Consider the following 20,385-nt stretch of genomic DNA (forward strand, 5'->3'; position numbering starts at 1 on the left):
TGGCAGCATTTGTTATTTCTAACCCTTGACTGTCTTTTTCTTTTCCTTATTTATTTATTTGGCTATGTTGGGCCTTAGTTGCAGGATCTTTCATTGTGGCACAACTAGATTCTCTAGCTGAGGTGTGGAGGTTCAGGAGTGCGTGTGGGCTTAGTTGCTCTACGGCATGTGGGATCTTAGTTCCCCAACCAGGGATCGAACCTGCATCCCCTGCAATGCAAGGCAGATTTTTAACCACTGGACCGCCAGGGAAGTCCTTCCTAACTGTCTTTTGAGTCCCCATCTTAGTCATTCCTGTCTCCATTCAGGGCTTTATTATTGCTAATTGGATAATTCCACGTCTGACAGGCTCTTTCCAACCCACGACACATTCCCACCTCCAAATCCGCCTCTGGACGTAAGCTCCCCAGAGACCTACCTGGCGGCTGTCACTTCCTACTCAGCAGTGTTTGATGCTCTGCGGCCAAAAGCCTGGCACACGGGGCCCCTTGGTGACCCTCACTTCATTATCTCCCTCCCTTAGGCTGCGTCTCGCCATCACCCCCTCCATCTCCCCCACTTCCCCACAACCACCAGCTCTGCCAAACGCCCACCAGTCCCTGTATATCCTCCTGAAATGTCCCCCAACCCCGTCCCCAGGACCTGGGTAGCCACCCTCCAGGCTCAGCTCAAAGTGAGCTCCACTTGCAGCCCCTTGTACCTCTCAGGTGCCAGCATCCCCCACAGCCCTCCACTCTGGGATCCCCCACAACATGTGTCTATGGCACTTGTCAGGCCGAGCTGCGTTATCTGCCATCAGCGGTGAGCTCCTGAGGGCCTGGCTAGAAGGTGAGCTCAATGAGCAGGGTCCCCCACTGGACTCTCTCCAGGACACTCTGGGCCTTGCCACCGAGAGCCTAGCCTGGCTTTCAGCAACTCCCCCACTGCTCAGCTAAAGAAAGCTGAGCACTGAAGAAGTGATGCTTTTGAACTGTGGTGTTGGAGAAGACTCTTGAGAGTTCCTTGGACTGCAAGGAGGTCCAACTAGTCAATTCTAAAGGAAATCAGTCCTGAATATTCATTGGAAGGACTGATGCTGAAAATGAAATTCCAATACTTTGGCCACCTGATGCAAAGAACTGACTCATTGGAAAAGACCCTGATGCTGAGAAAGATTAAAGGCAGGAAGAGAAGGGGACGACAGAGGTTGAGGTGGTTGGATGGCATCACTGACTCAATGGACATGAGTTTGAGTAAGCTCCGGGAGTTGGTGATGGACAGGGAAGCCTGGCGTGCTGCAGTCCATGGGGTCGCACAGAGTCGGACACGACTGAGTGACTGAACTGAACTGAACCACTGCCTTTGTCCGGACGGCCCTGAGCTGAAGGTCTGCATCAAACCCGGCTGACCTTTGATATTCGGGCTGATAATGGGCTCTGAGCTGCACAAAGTGGCAAAAAAGAAGCTACTTTTGGGGAGGAAAGGCCAGGGCATGAGCCCCAGAGCAGGGAGAAAGAAGTGTGCCTTGATGGAGACGTTCTGTTCGTCAGATTCCTGGGTGAGCAGATGTTCCATGATGCCGTGTGGTGTCTGGTCCAAGCTTCCAATCCCCGCAACGGCAGCCAAGTCAATTCCTGCCCAGCAGCCAGAGTGGGCCCTCGGGGCAGACGAATTAAGTGACTTTTTCCGGGAATTTAGGAAACATCAGTGGCTGAATGAAAAATCCATCTTTGTAATGAGGCACAAACACGCATCTCCTAACATCTGAATCAGGTCGAGGAGGAGAAAGGACACGGCGGGGCCAATTTGCAGGCAACTCAGATGAAATGGCTCAAGGAGGCTGCTGCCTTCGGGGCCGCGCCTGAGGGACAGAGGCGCCGAGGACAGGAAACAGAGCAGGGGACAGGGATGACTTCCACTGCACCCTCACACGGGAGGGAGGCCCTGGGAAAACTGCCCCCTCCCAACCCTCGTGCACTGTCGGTGCCATTGTAAAACGATGCACCCGCCAGTTGAAAACAGTGTGATGGGTCCTCAGAAAATTAAACAGAATTATCCCACGATCCAGCAATCCCACTTATGGATATATACCCATAAGAATTGACAGTAGAGTCTCATAAAGAGAATTTGCATACCCATATTCACAGGAGGAGAAGGGGGCGACAGAGGATGAGATGATTGGATGGCATCACTGACTCAATGGACATGAGTTGGAGCAAACACTGGGAGACAGGGAAGGACAGGGAAGCCTGGCGTGCTGCAGCCCATGGGGTCGCAAAGAGTCGGACACGACTGAGCGGCTCAACAGCAGCAACGAATTCACAGGAGCCCCATTCACTAGAGCTAAAATGTGGAAGCAACCCGAGTGTCCGCTGACGATGAATGGATCAGCCAAATGTGTTACAAATACAATATTATTATTTAACCTTAAAAAGGAAGTTCTCACATGTGCTACCAAGTGGATAGACCTTGGAGACATTGTGCTAAGTGACAGAAGCCGGTCACAAAAAGACAAACACTGCACAATCAGTTTATATGAGGTATCTAGAATTGTCAAGCACACAGAACAGAAAGAATTGGGTGCCAGGGGCTGGGGTGGGTGGGAATGGGGAGTTATCACTTAATGGTGTATAGGGTTTCAGTTTTTCAAGATGAGAAATTTCTGGAGATGATGGTGGTGATGGTCACACAACAATGTGAATGTACTTGATGTCTCTGAACTACACGTTTAAAAATGATTAAAATTGTAAATTTTAATGTTTGTCTCAATACAAATTAAAAAATAAATAATTTTTAGGGACTCCCCTGGTGGTCCAGTGGCTAAGACTCTGCGCTCCCAGCACAGGGGGCCCAGATTTGATCCCTGCTCAGAGAACTAGGTCCCACGTGCCACAAGTAAAGATCCCACGTGCTGCGACTAAGACCGGGCGCAGTGAAATAAATATTTTTAAAAAATCAAATACATTCCCCAAGGCTATAGCTACCATCAATATCGATTCCTCTGGTGGATCTGGGCAAGACCAATAGAAAACTTTCTGCAAAGGATTCAGTGTTCGAGATGTCACCAAGAACATTCATGATTCATGGGAAGAGGTCAGAGTTTCAACATTAACAGGAGTTTGCAATAAGCTGATTCCAGTCCTCATGGGTGACTCTGAGGGGTTCAAGACTTCAGTGCAGGAAGTAACTGCAGATGTGGTGGAAAGAGCAAGAGAACTAGAAGTGGAGCCTGAAGATGGGCCTGAATTGCTGCAGTCTCATGATAAAACTTGAACAGATAAGGAGTTGTTTCTCACAGCTGAGCAAAGAAAGTGGTTTCTTAAGATGGAGTCTACTCCAGTGAAGATGCTGTAAAGACTACTGAAATGACAACAAAGGATTTAGGATATAACATAAACTTAGTTGATGAAGCAGTGGCAGGGTTTGAAAGGATTGACTCCAATTTTAGAAGAAGTTCTATGATGGGTAAAATACTATCAAACAGCATTCCATACTACAGAGGAAGTGTTCATGAAAGGAAGAATCAATCGTTGTGGCAAAATTCACTGTTGTCTTATTTCAGGGAATTGTTGCAGCTCCCCCAAAGTTCAGAAACCACCAACCTGATCACAGTCAGCATGGGGAGGACAAGGGGAGCAAGACTGAGGCAAGACGCCACCTGCAAAAAGATTGCCATTGGATGCAAGGCTCAGGTGAGTGTCAGCCTTTTTCAGAAATAAAGCGTTTTAAAATTAAAGTGAAAGGGTTAGTCGCTCAGCCATGTCTGACTCTTTGTGACCCCCATGGACTGTAGCCCCCCAGGGCCCCCTGTTCGTGGGATTCTCCAAGCAAGAATACTGGAGTGGGTTGCCATTCCCTTCTCCAGGGGATCTTCTGCATTGTGGGTGAATTCTTTACCATCTAAGCCACCTGGGAAGCCCTGAAATTAAGGTATGTACTTTTTTTTTTTTTTTAAGACTATTGCACACAGTTAGACTACATAATAGGCTAATAATAGACACATAATAGACTACAGTAGGCATTTCCCTGGTGGCCCAGCAGCTGAGACTCTGTGCTCCCAGTGCAGGAGGCCCGGGTTTAAGCCCTGGTCAGGGAACCAGATCCCACATGCTCTAACTAAAGATTCTACATGCTGCAATAAAGATCGAAGATCTCACATGTGACTAAGACCCAGTGCAGCCAAATGAATAAATATTAAAAATAACATACCCAAGTAAAGTGTAAATATGACTTTTATATGAACTATGACACCAAAAAATTTGTTGCTTTATTGCAATATTTGCTTTACTGCAGTGGTCTAGAACCAAACCCACAGTATCTCTGAAGTATGCCTGTACAGACTTTTTTGTATATATATTAAACTTGATACAACCACATGTTACATTCACCAATGTCAACCTTTTGTATTTAGAGTTTTTCAGATTTTCTTGTTACACGATCATGCTTTCATGATAACGACAGTCCTAGCTATTCTCCAATCCTTACGTCACACACTTCTTTTTCTTGCATGATAGCCCTGCTTTGGCCTCCTCCACAATGTTGAACAGAAGTGGTGATAAATATACACAGAACTTGTCTTATTCCTGACTTTATGAGAAAAGTTTTCAATATTTAACTATCGCATATGATGTTTCTTCTCCTCCTGTGTTCTGCTCCTCCAAGGAAGGGAAAATGTGACATGTGAAGGCTTCCATCTGAAAGAATGCAGAGGCAGCACGGCAGAACAACTCACCCCAGGGGACCCAGCTCCCCACGACCTCACCAGGGGGCCCAAGCAGGCTACACCACTGAACTGAGCTCCTGTTCTCCATCTATGACTATGGAACAGCCTCATCTCCTCTGTTTCCCTATGGCTTTGTCTTAAGGACCAAAAAGGATGCCTTCTGTGAAAGAGCTTTATAAACTCCAAAGGACATCACGTGGTGAGACAGTCGTCTCCGTGGCCACTGTTTGCAAGAGCAAGGACGGTCTGAGGGAGGGTGCAGGAGACTCTTAAGCTGAGGGTGGAGCGGTGTGGTGCAGGGGAGGGTGTGGGGAGCAAGGCAAGCAGAGAGAAGGTGGTCAGTGGAGGTCCTTCACCACTGCCCTAAGCCAGGCCTGGGGCTGGGACCTCAGAGCAGGGGTTTCCCAACTCAAGGAGGATCAGAAACCCCAGGAGTGCTGCTTGCTAAACACACTGCCTCCACGGGCAGTGTTTCTATTCAGCAGGTGCTATGGACTAAGTGCTTGTGTCCCCTCAAAATTCGTGTACTGGGGGCTTCCCTAGTGGTCCAGCAGTTAAGAATCTGCCTGCCAATGCAGGGGACGTGGGTTTGATCCCTGGTCCAGAAAGATCCCACATGCCAAGGGGCAGCTAAGCCCATGCAACACAACTACTGAGCCTGTGCACCAAAGTTAGTGAAGTCTGTGAACCCTAAAGCCCACGCTCCAAACAAGAGAAGCCGCTGCAACGAGAAGCCTGTGCATTGCAGGTGGAGAGTAGCCCCACTTTGTGGCAACTGGAGAAAGCCCGAAGGCAGCACCAAAGACCTAGCAGAGCCAAAATAAACAAACTAATTTTTAAAATACACATATTAAAGTTCTAACCCTCCGTGTGATGGTATTTGGAAGTGGGCCTTTGGGAGGTGATGAGAGTTCAATGAGAGTTCATGAGGGTGCGGCCCTCACGATAGGATTAGTGGCCCCAGGGATACTGCCTGTGAGGGGATCTGCCCTGACCTCAGCAGGATATCCCTCCTCAGAGCCTTAAGCAGGGTGGGGGCAGGGATCAAGTTCTGGCCTGGCCCCTTTCCTCCAGCACCCCCCATCCTGAGCAGGGATCGCCTGCTCCCCACCCCAAACTGGGTGTCCCCTAAAGACTTTGAACAAAGCACGGAACTGCCTCATTCTTTTCCCCCAGAACTCAGCACACGTTACTGAGACCATCATTTCATGCGCAGGCTCCTCAGCTCCCACACCGTGGAACACATTTTAGCTGAGACCAGAGAAAAACCTGATTGCTTTCCCTGCACAGTGACAATGCCATCCTGGGCTCGGGCAGGCTATCTGGCAGCCCTGCCCAGCCTCCCCATCACTGGTGAAGCTAGACTCTCAATTAAACTGAAAGCCGGCGGGCTCAGATCCTAAGCAATTAGGAGTGCCAGTCCTCTAATTAACCAGCTGCCCCTCTCCCTTCAGACCACAGCCTTCTGATAATGAGAGCAAGCAGCCTGGGCACGCAAGCCCAATTAGGGGGGGACGCTGCTCTGAGGACCAGCGTCGTGGGTTCCATCTACATGCTCGTTAGCTTGAGGCCAGGGCTCTTGCTGGGGAAGGCTCTGTGTGGCCAGAAGTGAAGAGACATGGATCTGGACACTTTCCATGACAGAGATCTCCCCAGCATCCCTCTCTGCAGCCTGCCCACCTAGGAGGCAGTGCTACAGGCCATTGCAAAAGGTGTGGAGGGGAGAGAGAGAAATAAATAGGGAGGCACCCCAGAAATTGGTGAACTCTAACCAGAGGGCTCCTGACACCCCTAATTAGGGCAGTGCCTTATTAAAGCTCTCTCAGCACCCCCAGGGCTGCCTCTGTAACCCTAAGCCCAACTGGAATTAATTACCCATACTTATTTAATACTTCCAGTCCAGAGGGCAAGCATCTGTGTGTCTTTACACTGCATCCCCAATGCCTGCACCAGTATATATCTATATGACAATAAATATTTGTTGCAAGAGTGAAGAGATGACATTGTCTTCCCCTCCCAGACACTAGAGAACCCCTGTACAAGGACCGTGTGGCTAAGTCTGGGCCTCCCTCTTGATTCTCCAGGGACTCAGCTCCTCAGGGACCACCACCTGGCAACATGGCCCAGGGTGTCCTCCCTGCCCTAAAGGCCTGCATCCTCATGGTTGGGTATTTGCCTGGCCCATTTCCAGCTAGGTTCCTCTGCTATGCTATTCTCCATTCCCTGGAATGCTCTTTGCTCTGCTTTCAGCCTCTCAGAGGCCTGCCCAACCTTCAGAAGCCAGCTCCTCTAGGCAGCCTTCCTGATTGTTCTCAGGCCTAGAATCCCTGGTCCTAGCCATTGTCAGCATCATTCTAGAGAGTACTGTCTGCCCACCTTGACCACGAGGACCCAAGGGAAGTGGCCATTCTTGACCCTTTTCGTTTTGGATTCCCCTAACCCAGAATTAGCCCAGAATAGGCTGAATAAGTGACTGAGTGTTAGGTTCATCTGAGGAACTTGCACAGAAATCGGGGAGTTTGTTTACCCTGTTTAAGACATCCAATGCTGGAGAGCTACGAAGGCTTCCAGAAAGAGGTTTTTATATAAATTACAAAAAACATGGGACTAACTGTGGGAATTCCAATTTTCAGTTCAAGAAAATATGAATTCAAAACGAACATAGGTTGCTATGGACTGAATTGTGTCCCATCAAAATTCTCATGCTGAAGCCCCAATGCCCAATGTGACTGTGTTTGGAGACAGGGTCTTTAGTTGGTGATTAAGGTTATGTAAGGTCATAATTGTGGGACTGGTGTCCTTATATGAAATAGGAGAGAGACTGCAGCTCTCTCTCCACCACATGTGGACACAGTGAGAAGGTGGCCATCTGCAAGCCAGGAGGAGAGTCCTTACAAGAAACCAAACTGGTCAGCACATTGATCTTGGACTTTCCAGCTTCTAGACTATGAGAAATCAGTTTCTGTTGTTGAAGCCACCCATTCTGTGGTCTTCAGTGATGGCAGCCCGGGCTGACTGATCCATGGGAAATCACTAAACCTCTCCCAAGGTATACGAGGGTATTTCCATTTTTAGTAACAGCTGGGCAGTCTGAACAGCTAGCCTCAAGGTGAATTAATCATAACAGTGGTACAGGACTTCCGTGGTGGTCCCAGTGCAGGGGGTCTGGGTTCGATCCCTGATTGGGGAACTAGATCACATATGCTGCAACTAAGAGTTCAAGAACTGCAAATAAACATATTGCATGCCACAGCTAAAAAAGTTTGCACATGCTGCAACTAAGACCCAGCACGGTCAAATAAATAAATATTTAAAAATAATAATAGTGATGATCACAAAAACAGGGACCCTTTACTGAGTGTTTTCAGTGGACCTGACATTAAGGACTTCCCCTCCATTAGCTCATCTGCTTCTCACACTCACCCATGCTCAGTGGTGATGTAGTTCTATCACCCCATTTACAGATGAAGAAACAAAGGTTAAGTGACTTGTACAAGGCCATGCCCTGTGGCCGAGCTGGGACCACAACTCAGGTCCATCTGCCGGGGATGGACTGCACTTATTGCCAGTCCCAGAAGACCCGTGACCCCTCACCCTGCAGGGCCAAGTGACGTCTCACCCTGACCCACTTGCAATCTAGGACCCTCTTTCCTTCCTAGACCCTTAATCACTCCCTCTTTGAGTAAACTCCAGGATTTGGTGATGGACAGGGAGGCCTGGCGTGCTGCGATTCATGGGGTTGCAAAGATTTGGACATGACTGAGCGACTGAACTGAACTAATCCCTCCCTATTTGCTTACAACACCAACTGAAGAGGCTGATTCTCTTAGCATATGGCCCCCATCCCTATGTTACCTTGTCCCCAACCTCAGCATCTCCCAACGACAGCCACTGCCACCGAACTCATCTCCTGTTTTCACTCCACATCCCCCTGCGATGCACTCACCAGACAGCAGCTGGTGAATTTCTTAAACACACAAAACAGGGACTGTCCTGGTGGGCCCGTGGCTAACACTTCTCGTTCTCAATGGAGGGGGTTCAGGTTCAGTTCCTGGTGGGGGAGCTAGATCCCACATGCCACAACTAAAGATCTTGCATGCGGCAACTAAGACCTAGTGCAACCAAATAAATAAAATACTTTTTCTTAAAACAAAACAAAACAACACAAAACAGATCATGTTACATCCTTGCTTAAAACGTTCCACTGGCATCCCATGAAAGTTAAAGTCAAACCTCAACTCCTGACCTTGACTTACAAAGCTCTGTGTGATCAGCTGTGCCCAGCTCTCCCTCCTTCTGCCCCAGATGCCTTCATTAGTTCACTGAACATGCCCAGTTGGTTTCTGCCTCAAGGCCTTTGTGCTTGCTGATCCCTCTGCCTGCAACACCCTTCTACCTGGGTCTTCGTGGGGCTGGCTCCTGCTCGTGGTAAGGTCTGAGCTCACAGAGAGGCTTTCCCTGAGCACCCAGGCATGCTCTACAGCATCGCCTTGTTTTAATTGACTACAGAGTCCTCAGTCTACCTGACGTTACATATACTTGTTTATTGTCTGTCTTCTCCCACCCCTGGCAAACAAGCTCCATGACAGCAAGGGCTTTATCTTGCTCATGGCACTTCTAGCACCTAAAACAGGGCCTGCACGCAGCAGGCCCTCTACTATTTGCATAAAGGGAAAATGAATGACTGAATGAATGACACAGCCTTCTCATGGATGGTTAAAGATCATCCCCCAAATGCCCATCATTCAGCAGTGGCCCCAGCTGCCACCCTCTCCTCCTACTGTCATCCAAGAACAAGTCCCCCTAGAAGCTCAGCAGACTTCCTCTCGCCACCCAAGCCAGGACCAAGTCCTCAGCCTGACGCAAAATAAGAACGACTTCAACTGGAAACATCCTCTGGACCAGCCCGGCGCTCCAGGGTACCCTGGGGTGGGGATGGTGACGGTATCCTTGAAAGAGCATCTCCCACCCCCTCATCCACTGAGGTCCTCCCCTGGGATCCCTGCTGTTACCAAGGCAATGGCTCTGCAGGGAGTAGCTGGCATTAACCCGTCAGCAACCGGGGGTAGTGACTGGCCTCTGGGGGAGAGGCCCCAGACTTTTCCAGGGGATGGAGACAAGGCTCTGACCCCCTCTTCATGGTCCCGCAAACCCAGACATTTACAGCAATTGTGGGGTTGATGGGCAGAAGAAGGTGGAAGTCTCATAATAGAACCTGCCCAGGTGCTGGGAGCAAGATGCTCCAGAGTCCCTATGTCCATTACCTTGCTGGTATTTATCTGGTCCAGACCTATGGAGGCTTATGGAGGAGCAGTGCCCACCCTTCCCGACACTCAGGCCCCTGACGCTCCTCCAGTGTTCTTGGACCTCTCACCAGTTAATCAACATTCCTCAGCCCAGTTTACCACATGTGACAGGACAGGGGAAAAGAGGTTTAGCTGAAATTCTGTCTTTCCCATCCATTCATTTGGTACATTAACTTCTTTGCACCTTGGTTCTCTCATCCAGCTTTTAAACATCACTGAAAATGCCCTTGTCAAGACTGCCAATGGCCTCTGTGTTGCAAAATCCCTGTTCACTTCTTTGATGTTCCCATATTTTACAGTCCTTTCAACTATTAATGCCCTGTTGCACCCCCAATCTTCTCTGCCCTCTTACTTCTTCCCAGAATTTATTTCTTCCTGAAATCTTATCTATTTGATAATGACTTGTTTTTGGTTCCCTCACTCATGTACTCTCAAGAGAGAAGGTTCTTTATCTGTCTTGTTTACCAAAATAACTCCAGGCTTAAAATAATATCTAGCACATGCAAGTTACTTGAGGATGGGTTCTAGTGAAACCAGAGTGAAAAACAAAAAAGGAAAAAGTCATGGTATCTTGGGACCAGTGCTTCTAACCTAGGAGGGCAGTAAAGCAAGGTCCCATGATGACACCTACGCAATAACGACTAAAGGCTAGAGCAGGAATAAGAGTCTAGAAGAGATTCTGGAAGGGGGGAAAAAAAAAGTAGGCTTCATGCAATAGAGAGTAAAATTCAGATGCTAAGAAACCTTGAGGATTAGAAGGCACATTATTCTTCGGTCAATAAGAAAAGAAAGGCAATTAGAAATGCCAGGAAAAACATGAAGTTATGTTAAGGTGCTTCCCTGACGGCTCAGTGGTAAAGAATCTGCCTGCCGGTGCAGGAGACTCTTGCTCTATCCCTGGTTGGGAAGATCCCACATGTTACAGAACAACGAAACCCATACACCACAACTACTGAGCCTGTGCTCTAGAGCCGGGAAGCCGCAACTGCTGAGCCCACATGCCATGACTACTGAAGCTCCAGCGCCCTAGAGTCCCTGCTCCGCAGCAAGAGAAGCCACCACAAAGAGAAGCCACAATTGGACAGCAGCCCCTGCTTGCCGCAACTAAAGAAAGCCCGCGTAGCAACGAAGACCCGGCACAGATAAAAATAAACACCTAACATTTTTAAAAAGCTATTTCAAGAAATCTTGGATTCAATAGGAAACAATTTTATATATGGCATAGTTTAGAACGATCAGTGGAGTACAAGAAAAGGAGAAAATCCACTTGGACTTGCTACTCATTTGAGTTGCCAGGGATCAAGAGAGTCGACCAACAGGATAGGAAGGATAATCTTAGCAAACTGTTTGGCCCCGAGGAAAACTGCATTTATTTAAAACAACTAATAACATTTACTGAGTACTTATGTGCCAAACAAGGTTTTAAGAACTTGGCATATACTATCTAATCCTCACAACTCTCTAAGGTATATATTATCACTGTCCCTATTATATAAGTGAGGCTTGACATAGTAAATAAGCTTTCTGGAGTCACGCAGCTACTAGAAGAGCTGAATTCATACGCTACTCCCCAGAGCTGGCACTAGAAGCCTAGCCATTTGACCTTCAGGCCCCACTCCTTCTTGCCATGAAGTGTAGGATGCCATGTATGCACACATCTATCGTTTAGTCGCTAAGTCAAGTCTGACTCTCTGCGACCCCATGACTGTAGCCCGCCAGGCACCCTGTCCATGGGACTTCCCAGGCAAGACTGCTGGAGTGGGTGGCCATCTCCTTCTCCAGGGGATCTTCCTGACCCAGGGATTGAACCTGCGTCTCCCGCATGGGCAGGTGGGTTCTTTACTGCTGAGCACCAGGGAGGCCCGCACACACGTATGCACAAACACAGATACACTCTCCTGGGAGTCAGGACGCAAAGCCACAAAGCGGCAGAGCAAGCCGGAGCAGGGCCTTACCTTCCTGCAGTCTTGGCAGAACACGGAGGAGCTGCCGAGGAAGCCCAGTACCTCCCCGCAGAGCAGACACTGGGAGAGGCCGTTCCCCATCACGTGGCGCCTCATGGTCTCCAGCCGCTCCACCAGCCGCCTGCGGCATAGGACACAGGGTCAGACGGTGTGGGCTTCGTCTCCTGCCCGGGCCCGGCAGCCTCGGGGCCCCCACACCATACCAGGTCCCAGGGCCATTCCCTCACCTTCGGCATTTTCCCTGCCCACTACTTCCCCTGGCTAATTCCCAGTCATTCATTCACTCACCCACCATTGAACGGGGTGCCTACAGTATGCCAGACACTAGGAATGTTGTAGAAAATAAGACAGAGAGGGACACAGCCTCTGCTCTCGTGGAGTTTATGCTTCATAATGAGAGAGAGTCTATAAACAAGCAAAGTGAAGGACTTCCCTGGCAGTCCACTGGCTAAGACTTCTCACTCCCCATGTCAGGGGCCTGGGTTCGACCCCTGGTCAGGAAACTAGAGCCCACATGTTGCAACTAAAGATCCCGAGTGCCGCAACTAAGACCTGGCACAGCCAAATAAACGAGAAAATATAAAAAACAAGCAAAGGGGCCTCAGAGAGGGGGAGGGGTTATGAAATAGAATAAGCCGGGGTGGGAGGGGGCAGGACATGTTGGATGGTGGTCAGTGAAGGCCTCTCTGAGGACATCTGAACTGAGAGGGGAAGGATGACAAGGACCGAATGTGTGAAGAGCTGGTGGAGCATCCCAGACAGGGGGGCAGGGAAGACAAGAGCAAAGCCCTGGAGCGCTGGAGCAGTAAGGTGGCTGGGGGTGGGGTGGGGGCACTATACTGCTTGGGACAAAGGAGGCAGGGGGGCCAGGAGGGGCCAGATTACACAGCCCCTCAGCCCACTGTGACCCCTGTTTTGTGACAACCTGTCATACAATACTGTCACACCCACAATATGTGGCCACTTCTTTTCCATTGGCCGCTGTGTCTCCAGCGTCCAGTTGATTCTCAGCAAAAATTATTATTTTTTTTGGCTGCTTCATGCAGGATCTTAGTTCCCCGATCAGGGATCAAACCCTGGCCTCCTGGGTTTGATCAGGTTAAGACTCAGAGTCTTAACCAGGGACCACCAGGGAATTCCCTCAGTGAAAATTCTTAAACACATGGAGGGTAGTGTGTGGGTACACTGTCTCCTGTAACCCTCACAATCCTCCATCAAGGAGGATGCTGTCCCCCTCCCCCCATTTTAAAGATGAGAAGACTGAGGCTCCAAGGTGTGATGTCACTTGCCAGGATGGCACACCTCTTCAGAGGTAGAGCTGAGGCCACACCCAGGCCCCCCATCTCATGGCAACTCCACTCTCTCCCCTGGGGTGATCAAGGCCTGCCTGGGGGCCAAGGGAGGGCAGAGTGGGCACTGAGGCTGCTTCTGCCCCCATGTCCTCAGCAGACACTCCTGACTTCCACAGTGGTCACTGTCCCTCCTCCAGGGACCTACAGGGTCCTAGGAATAAACTCAGCTTCAACCCTGGCCTGACCTGCTTGTTCTCGGGGCACCCCCGACCAGTGCAGCCCTGTGACTCCCACTCATGGAAATACACAGGACACACCTCCTCTCTCTGAGATGAGTTCCTGCCTCCTGGGTCATTCCTGCCCCAGCCAAACCCAGTGCTTACGACACAGCCAGACAACGTGAGCAGCACGGGGAAGACAGCCCAGATGGATGAGGGTGGGGAGGTGGGGTGCAAATGCTTCTCGCAGCTTAGGGGAGCCCACGGGAAACACCTCCACCGGCTCCTGCACGCCCTCCTGGGGGAGCCCGAAGGATGTGATGCTGGCCTGTCAGTCATCAGCACCCGCACCTCTGAGACATTCCGAGCCTTGCTGGACCCTCGGGCTAGGTCTGAGAGGCGGTGGGGCCCCAGCCAGGGGCGGAGGGGGAAAAGAGCGCCAGACATCTGCTACAAACCCTTTCTGTAATGAAACAGTAGTAACATGTCTGTATTAAGCTAGGCACACACGATAAACTGGGCAGCAGCGGTCTCTGCACTGGCGCTTTCACTTTCTAGAACTCTGCATTTCTACAGTGTCTGATTTTTTCAAAATGATCATATATTTCATAGAAGAAGATAAAGAGAAAAAGAACAAGGAGACCAGAATCAAATTAATTCCTGTCAGGGCCCTGCATTTTGTCTTCCTGCTTGCGCCGGCCTGTGTTTTTCAGACTGTCTAGGAAATATGAATTGCTTTTGCAATTAAACAAATAAAAAGACACAACAAAAACTGAAGGCTGTGTAGGAGTCGGCTCCGGATGCCGGAGGCCAAGAGAGCTTAGACAAGCTGGAGAGCGGCTCCTAATGGCCTCTGATGGGAGAACCCACAGTTCAGCCTCTGCTAAATCCTTGCCCTGGCTGAACCACCGTGACCCTCCTATGCGCAGAGCTGAACAGACCCTAGTGCATCTTGCTGCACTCACTCATCCTCCCCATAGCCTGGGGCCCAGGCTGCCATCCCCATCTTACAGAGGGGTATACTGAGGCTCGGACAGGCTGGGTTAAGAATCTATTACAGTCCCGGGGTGTTCAGGCTGAGTTGACTCATTCCCAGTGACAAGCTGGCATGAGGACCCAGCGTGCCAGACTCTCAGCCCGCCGATCTGGCACTGACTGCCCTGCCTCCCTCTCCAGGCCCCACTTCTGCCCCCTCTCAGGAGCAGCCCTTACCCGACCCTCTGCTGCTCCAGGATGTCGAGGCGCTCGGCCCTCTGGATGACCTGCAGGATGGCCTCCACCTCAGCCGGGCTGAGGCTCTGGCTCTTCCTCTGCTTCTCTGTCTGGTAGGTGTGCACAGACCAGCCGGTGTGCAGCCTGGAGAGAGCATAGCACACAAGTCCAGCCCCGGTGCAAGCTGGTGCCCCACCACACCCACCAAGGCCCCCGAGACGGGCGCCTGCCAGTCTCCAAATGCTGCCTCGGCCACCCACCAGCTCCTGGGCCCCACGAGGCCGGCAGCAGGCCCTTAGTATCTGGCGGGGGGCGGGGCAAGGAATGTACAAAAGGCCACAGCACAAGAGGTTTCGAGGGAAGACGATCAGGGGAAGACTGAGCACCTGGATCTGAGTCTTGTAAGAAAGCAAGATGGACAGGAAAGATCATCGATTGGGTTACACACACACTGAGGGCTTCCGTGGTGGCTCAGTGGTAAAGAATCTGCCTGTCAACGTGGGAGACATGGGCTCCATCCTGGTCTGGGAAGACCCCACCTGCCGTGGAGCAACTAAGCCCCCACGCCACAACTACTGAGTCTGTACTCCAGAGCCCAGGAGCCACAATTCCTGAAGTCCGCATGCTCGAGAGCCTGTCCTCTGCAACAAGAAAAGCCACTGCAATGAAAAAGCCTGTGCTCCACAACTAGAGAGTGGCCTCTCCTCGCCAAAACCAGAGAAAAGCCCACACAGCAACCAAGACCACGCAGAGCCACAAATAAAAACAGATAAATAAAATTACATATAGATTAAAAAAAAAAAAAAGATGCTGAGGATAAAAGGAGATTCATGCAGCGTTTTGAAAACTAGAGGGACTCAGAGCAGGAGGGTCACAGCTGCTCAGGAGAAGCGACGGTGAGGCCCGGCCCAGGGCTCTGCAGACCATCTCCCCACCGGAGCCCTGGCATCCTGCAAGGCAGGCCTCCCCATCTCTCAGAGCAGGGAAGCGGCAGGGTGCAGCTAGACGCCTTTGCAAAGGCAAGTCCGAGGTCAGAAGGCTTCCTGGCCTAGGTAGTTCATATCTGGTAGCTGCCGAGAGCCATGCCAGGCTCCCCCAGGGCACCCCACTGTGGCACCCCTCCACATAGACAAAGGAGGCTGACTCAGGGCTGCCAGATGTACCCAGAGCGGCAAATCCCGAGGAAGACCCTTTGGCGGCGCCCAGTGCCCATCAGCACGCCCCCCGACTGCGGGCCTTGCACAGGGCCTCACCACCAACTGCTCCTGCCTCCCTTGTGCTCCAGGCTGTGCACTGTCTCCAGGCCTTTGCTCAAGCTGTACCCTCCTCCTGGGGTGCCTGCCCCTCTCCCTAAGCCTCATTTCCACTGACTCACTCCCTTTCTTTTTTAGGACGTCTTTTAGACATGGTCTTTATAGGAGGCTTTTCCTTGATCCCCTCCAAAATGGCTTAAGGAGAGCGAATTCTCGGAGTTCCCTAAGGCCTGGGCATAGCTCCAACATGAGGCTTAAACATTATTACAAGGCAAGGTAGGTCCTTCTGTCTCCCCCTTAGAATGGGAGTCCTGAGGGCTGCACCCAGCCCCATCTGGCCCCTGCCCACCTCTCCATCTTCCTTGCAAGCCATTCAGCCCCTCACTCTGCATTCCAGCCACCCTGACCTCCTGCCAGGTCTCTGCAGGCCATGTCCCTTCTACCTCAGGACCTTTGCACTTACTGTTCCTTCTGCCTAGATGTGCTTCCCCCATATTTTCAGCTAGTATTTACCCCTCTCCTCCAGGATTCAACATAAGCATCACACTCTCAGGGAGACCTCCCCAAAACCCTAGATTATTAGCACCACGCTTCACCTGACTGCCTATTTCTACCAACAAAGCAGCTGCACATGAATAACTGTGTGTATTATGCTCACTGCTCCCCATTAGTGCGTGAAGACAAGGGACCCTATTGGTCTTGTTCACTGCAGTCCAATAGTCCTGGCACATAGTAGGGGTTTAGAAAATGTGTGATGGCAGCTGGGAGAACAGACTCTAAACTGGAGCCAAAAAAGATAACTTCCCCCAGCCTCCCAGAGACACAGTACCTGGTTGCGGGGGGTTGTAACACTATCCTTTAAGGAGCCCAGCATTACAAGGAGCCTGGCATTACAAGGCAGCACACCCTGGAGAGAGATGAAAGCATTTGCTCTTCTAAAAGGTGCCACGACAGCTTCTGGCTGCTGCTGAGTGCAAGACAGGTCAGGGAGAACTGAAGGGGAGGCTGGCAGGATCACCAGAAGTCATGCCAGCCCCTCCTACAAGAGCGCAGCTCTCCCCAGCTCCTCACATCCAGCCGTGGAGGACACATCATCTCGCCAGGTGTCAGAAGAGAGAGGAAGAAAGGATGGTTTCATCCCTGGTCTCCCCACTGCAGGGGCCACGTGGGGGCTAAAAGAGCTGAGCCACCCTGGTGAGAGGGACAAATTAACTGTGGTGCAGAGAATCCTGCAAATCACACAGGACTCCACTCGTCTTGGGCATTCTGGATTAATTTTTCTCTCCTTTGATGTTTCAGCTCTGTCCCCCGCAGGCTCACAATATCTAATTGCAAATGTCTTGAACTTGGTCCCAGTTGGGGAAATGCAGGCTCCTGTATTCGGCATGGATTTGACAGATGGAGCAGCATTTTTGGGTTTATCTGATCCCTGGGACCTCTGACTCCCCTGGAGGGACAGGAGGAGACTGGAAGGCCAAAGAGGCATCTGGGGGCCCCTGGTCTCCAGCCATGGGGCAGTGGGGACAGTGTGGCGAGATGGGCTGATTTAAGTGCAGCTGAGGGAGTCACCAGGTTGAGAGGTAAAAGGAAAACGGGGCAAACCACGGGCAGAGAAACCCTGACCTAGGTAGGGCCGAGAGCTGGGATGCTTCGAGGCTGGCTGTGTGCTTCAATCCAGAGGGCAGCTCTTCATAAGTTTGACAAGCCTTTCTCTGGTCTGTCCTGTCTGCTGGGGCCAGGTGCTCAAATATGAAGCGGGCATCCGGAGATCAAAGGCTCCCCGCTGTCTGGGACTCAGGGTCTGAAGCTCAGTGACAGGGGATTTCTACTCTTCACAGAGAAGGCAAAGGAAATGGTCTGGCTCCCTGAAGTCTACTGTGGTCCAAAGAACATAGGCATGAGAGTCAGGCGGACCCGGGGAAGCCCCAGTCCCGCCACTCACAAGGTAGGCGATGCCAGTGAGGACCTCAGTCTCCTGTCCTCATCTGAGAAATGGGAATCCGTTCCATATGATGGAATGAGTGAATGGTGCCCAGCTCAAGGCCAGGAGTGTGGTGTGTATTAGACAGGAGTTGTTGTTTGTTGTTTAGTTGCTCAGTCATATCTGACTCTTTGCAATCCCTGGACTATAATCCACCAGGCTCCTCTGTCCATAGGATTTCCCATGCAAGAGTACTGGCGTGGGTTGCCATTTCCTTCTCCAGGGGAATCTTCTTGACCCAGGGATTGAACCCGTGTCTCCTGTACTGCAGGCAGATTCTTTACTGCTGCGCTAAGGCGGGCACTTGTCTTCAAATTGCTCCTTGTGAAGCCCTGGCATTGAATCTTGTCAAGGAAAGGAGGGGAGTTGGGAAGAGGAGGGAAGGGAGGGCCCGGCCAAGCCTGAGAAGTACTTACTTGGCTCGCAGGGCAAGCTGCCGATCATTGGGGCAAACCCACTGATCACAGCCACTGCCGAAGATGGTGTCGGCCATGGTTTAGAGTGGCCAGCCAGGGCGGGGAGTCACATCTGAGATAAGAAAGAGGGGAAAAGAAAGAGCACGTCATTGGCTGGGGTGCACATGGCAGATGGGGTCCCTCAGACACCAAACACGGGTACTTCCAACCTATTCCCCTCCGCTGCCGCCCCACCCCGTCTCCAGTGATGTTTGGACTCTCACCAGCAGAATCACCCCTCCAATTAAATGCTATTCCCTCAAGGTTCCTCTTTCAAAGACTCCTGATTCTGGGGTGGGGGGTAGCTAGGTGGCTCATGCAGCTAAGTGACAAGGTTGGACTTGACCGACAGGACATCAAAGGGACAGAATCAGAAAGGAAAGAAGAGGCATGCGTCTGAGGTTTTCAACTTGGCAGGCAAGCCCCGAGGGCATTTGCACCCTCCAGGTACCACCCCTGCTTTACTGCCCTGGGACCACAATGAACACGGCCCCTCGGAAATCCTGAAGGAAGGGGGCCCTGCTGCAGAGCGTGCTGGTGGTTTCACTTGTGCAGTTGAGCTGAGCTGGCTTTCTCCTTACCACCGAGGATATGTGTTGTGGGGGGACTTCCCTGGTGGCTCAGTGGCTAAGACTCTGTGCTCCCAAAGCAGGGGGCCCGGGTTCGACCCCTGGTCCTACATGCCTCCACTGAAGATCTCACATGCCAAAAGGAAGACTGAAGACCCACATGCCCCACCTAAGACCCGGCTCAGCCAAATAAATAAATAATTTTTAAAAAGGATATGTGTTGGGGAGATAGTAAGGAGGGGAAGAGAGAGAGCGCTGAGTTTGAGGAAATCCTAATTCCAGAGCAAAGATGAGGGGCAGTACTGAGTTCTCCACACTCCCCTAGTCTCATTCCCTCCAGACCAGTGGTTCTCAAACACGACTCCTTTACATTTTTTAAAATTAGTTCGGCAGTTCTTTAAGTGTTACATACAGTTATTACCATATGACCCAGAAAGGGCTTTGAGGTATAAACCCAAGAAGACTGAAAACATATGTCCATACACAAACTTTTACATGAATATTCACAGCAGCCCTATACATAATTGCCAAAAAGTAGAAACAGTTCAAATGTCCGTCAACTGATGGATGGATAAAATGTGGCATGTCTGTATAATGGAATGTTTGGCCATAAAAGGGACCAGAGAACTGACACAGGCTACAACACGGATGAACCTTGAAAACATGATAAGTGAAAGGAGCCAGTTACAAAAGACCACATAGCATATGGTTCTATTTATGTGAAATGTCCAGAACAGGCCAATTCATAAAGACAGAAAGTAGGTTAGTGGTTGCCAGGGGCTGGGGGTGGCGGGGAGGGAGGAATGGGAGTGACTGCTAATGGGCTCAGGGTCCTTTATCGGATGATGGAAATGTTCTGGAATTAGACAGCGGTGATGGTTGTGTGGGCTTCCCAGGTGGCTGTAGAGGTTAAGATCTTGCCTGCCAGTGCAGGAGACGCGAAGAGATGCAGGTTCAATCCTTGGGTCAGGAAGATCCCCTGGAGGAGGGTATGGCAACCCACTCTAGTATACTTGCCTGGAGAATCCCATGGACAGAGGAGCCTGGTGGGCTACAGTCCATGGGGTCACAAAGAGTCGGACACGACTGAAGTGTCCATGCATGCTTGCATGCATGCAGGATGCTTGCACAGATTGTGAATTCACTAAAACCACTATCTTGTATACTTTAAATGTCTGAAATTTACGATATGTGAACTACATCTCACTAAACTGATAAAAAAAATTCTTGAGAACTCCAAAGGATATGGGCTATATTTATTGCTATTTACCAGATTAGAAATGAACACTGAAAAAAAATTTAAATTGTTAAGTCATCGAAATATAATAAACCCACAAGGTACTCACATATTTAAAAACTGTATTTTCAAAACAAAAGCAATTAGTGAGAATAATGGGATTGTTTTGCATTTTAACAAATCTATGTAATATTTG

General features: G+C 50.5%; 1 protein-coding gene across 5 annotated transcripts in view; it reads right to left on the reverse strand.

The window, feature by feature from the left end:
• The window catches only part of RPH3AL (rabphilin 3A like (without C2 domains)), a 137,396-nt gene that overhangs the window by 69,588 nt on the left and 47,423 nt on the right, over positions 1-20,385 (reverse strand). For all 5 annotated transcript variants that reach the window (XM_065909527.1, XM_065909528.1, XM_065909529.1 and 2 more), the window contains 3 exons: positions 18,345-18,456; positions 14,695-14,838; positions 11,964-12,093 (listed from right to left, as the gene is read on the reverse strand). In XM_065909527.1, the coding sequence (XP_065765599.1) occupies positions 11,964-12,093; positions 14,695-14,838; positions 18,345-18,421 (351 nt within the window). In that variant the 5' untranslated portion in view covers positions 18,422-18,456. The remainder of the gene's footprint in view (positions 1-11,963; positions 12,094-14,694; positions 14,839-18,344; positions 18,457-20,385) is intronic.

Source organism: Muntiacus reevesi, chromosome 18 (assembly GCF_963930625.1).
Source record: "Muntiacus reevesi chromosome 18, mMunRee1.1, whole genome shotgun sequence".
Classification (NCBI taxonomy): domain Eukaryota; kingdom Metazoa; phylum Chordata; class Mammalia; order Artiodactyla; family Cervidae; genus Muntiacus; species Muntiacus reevesi.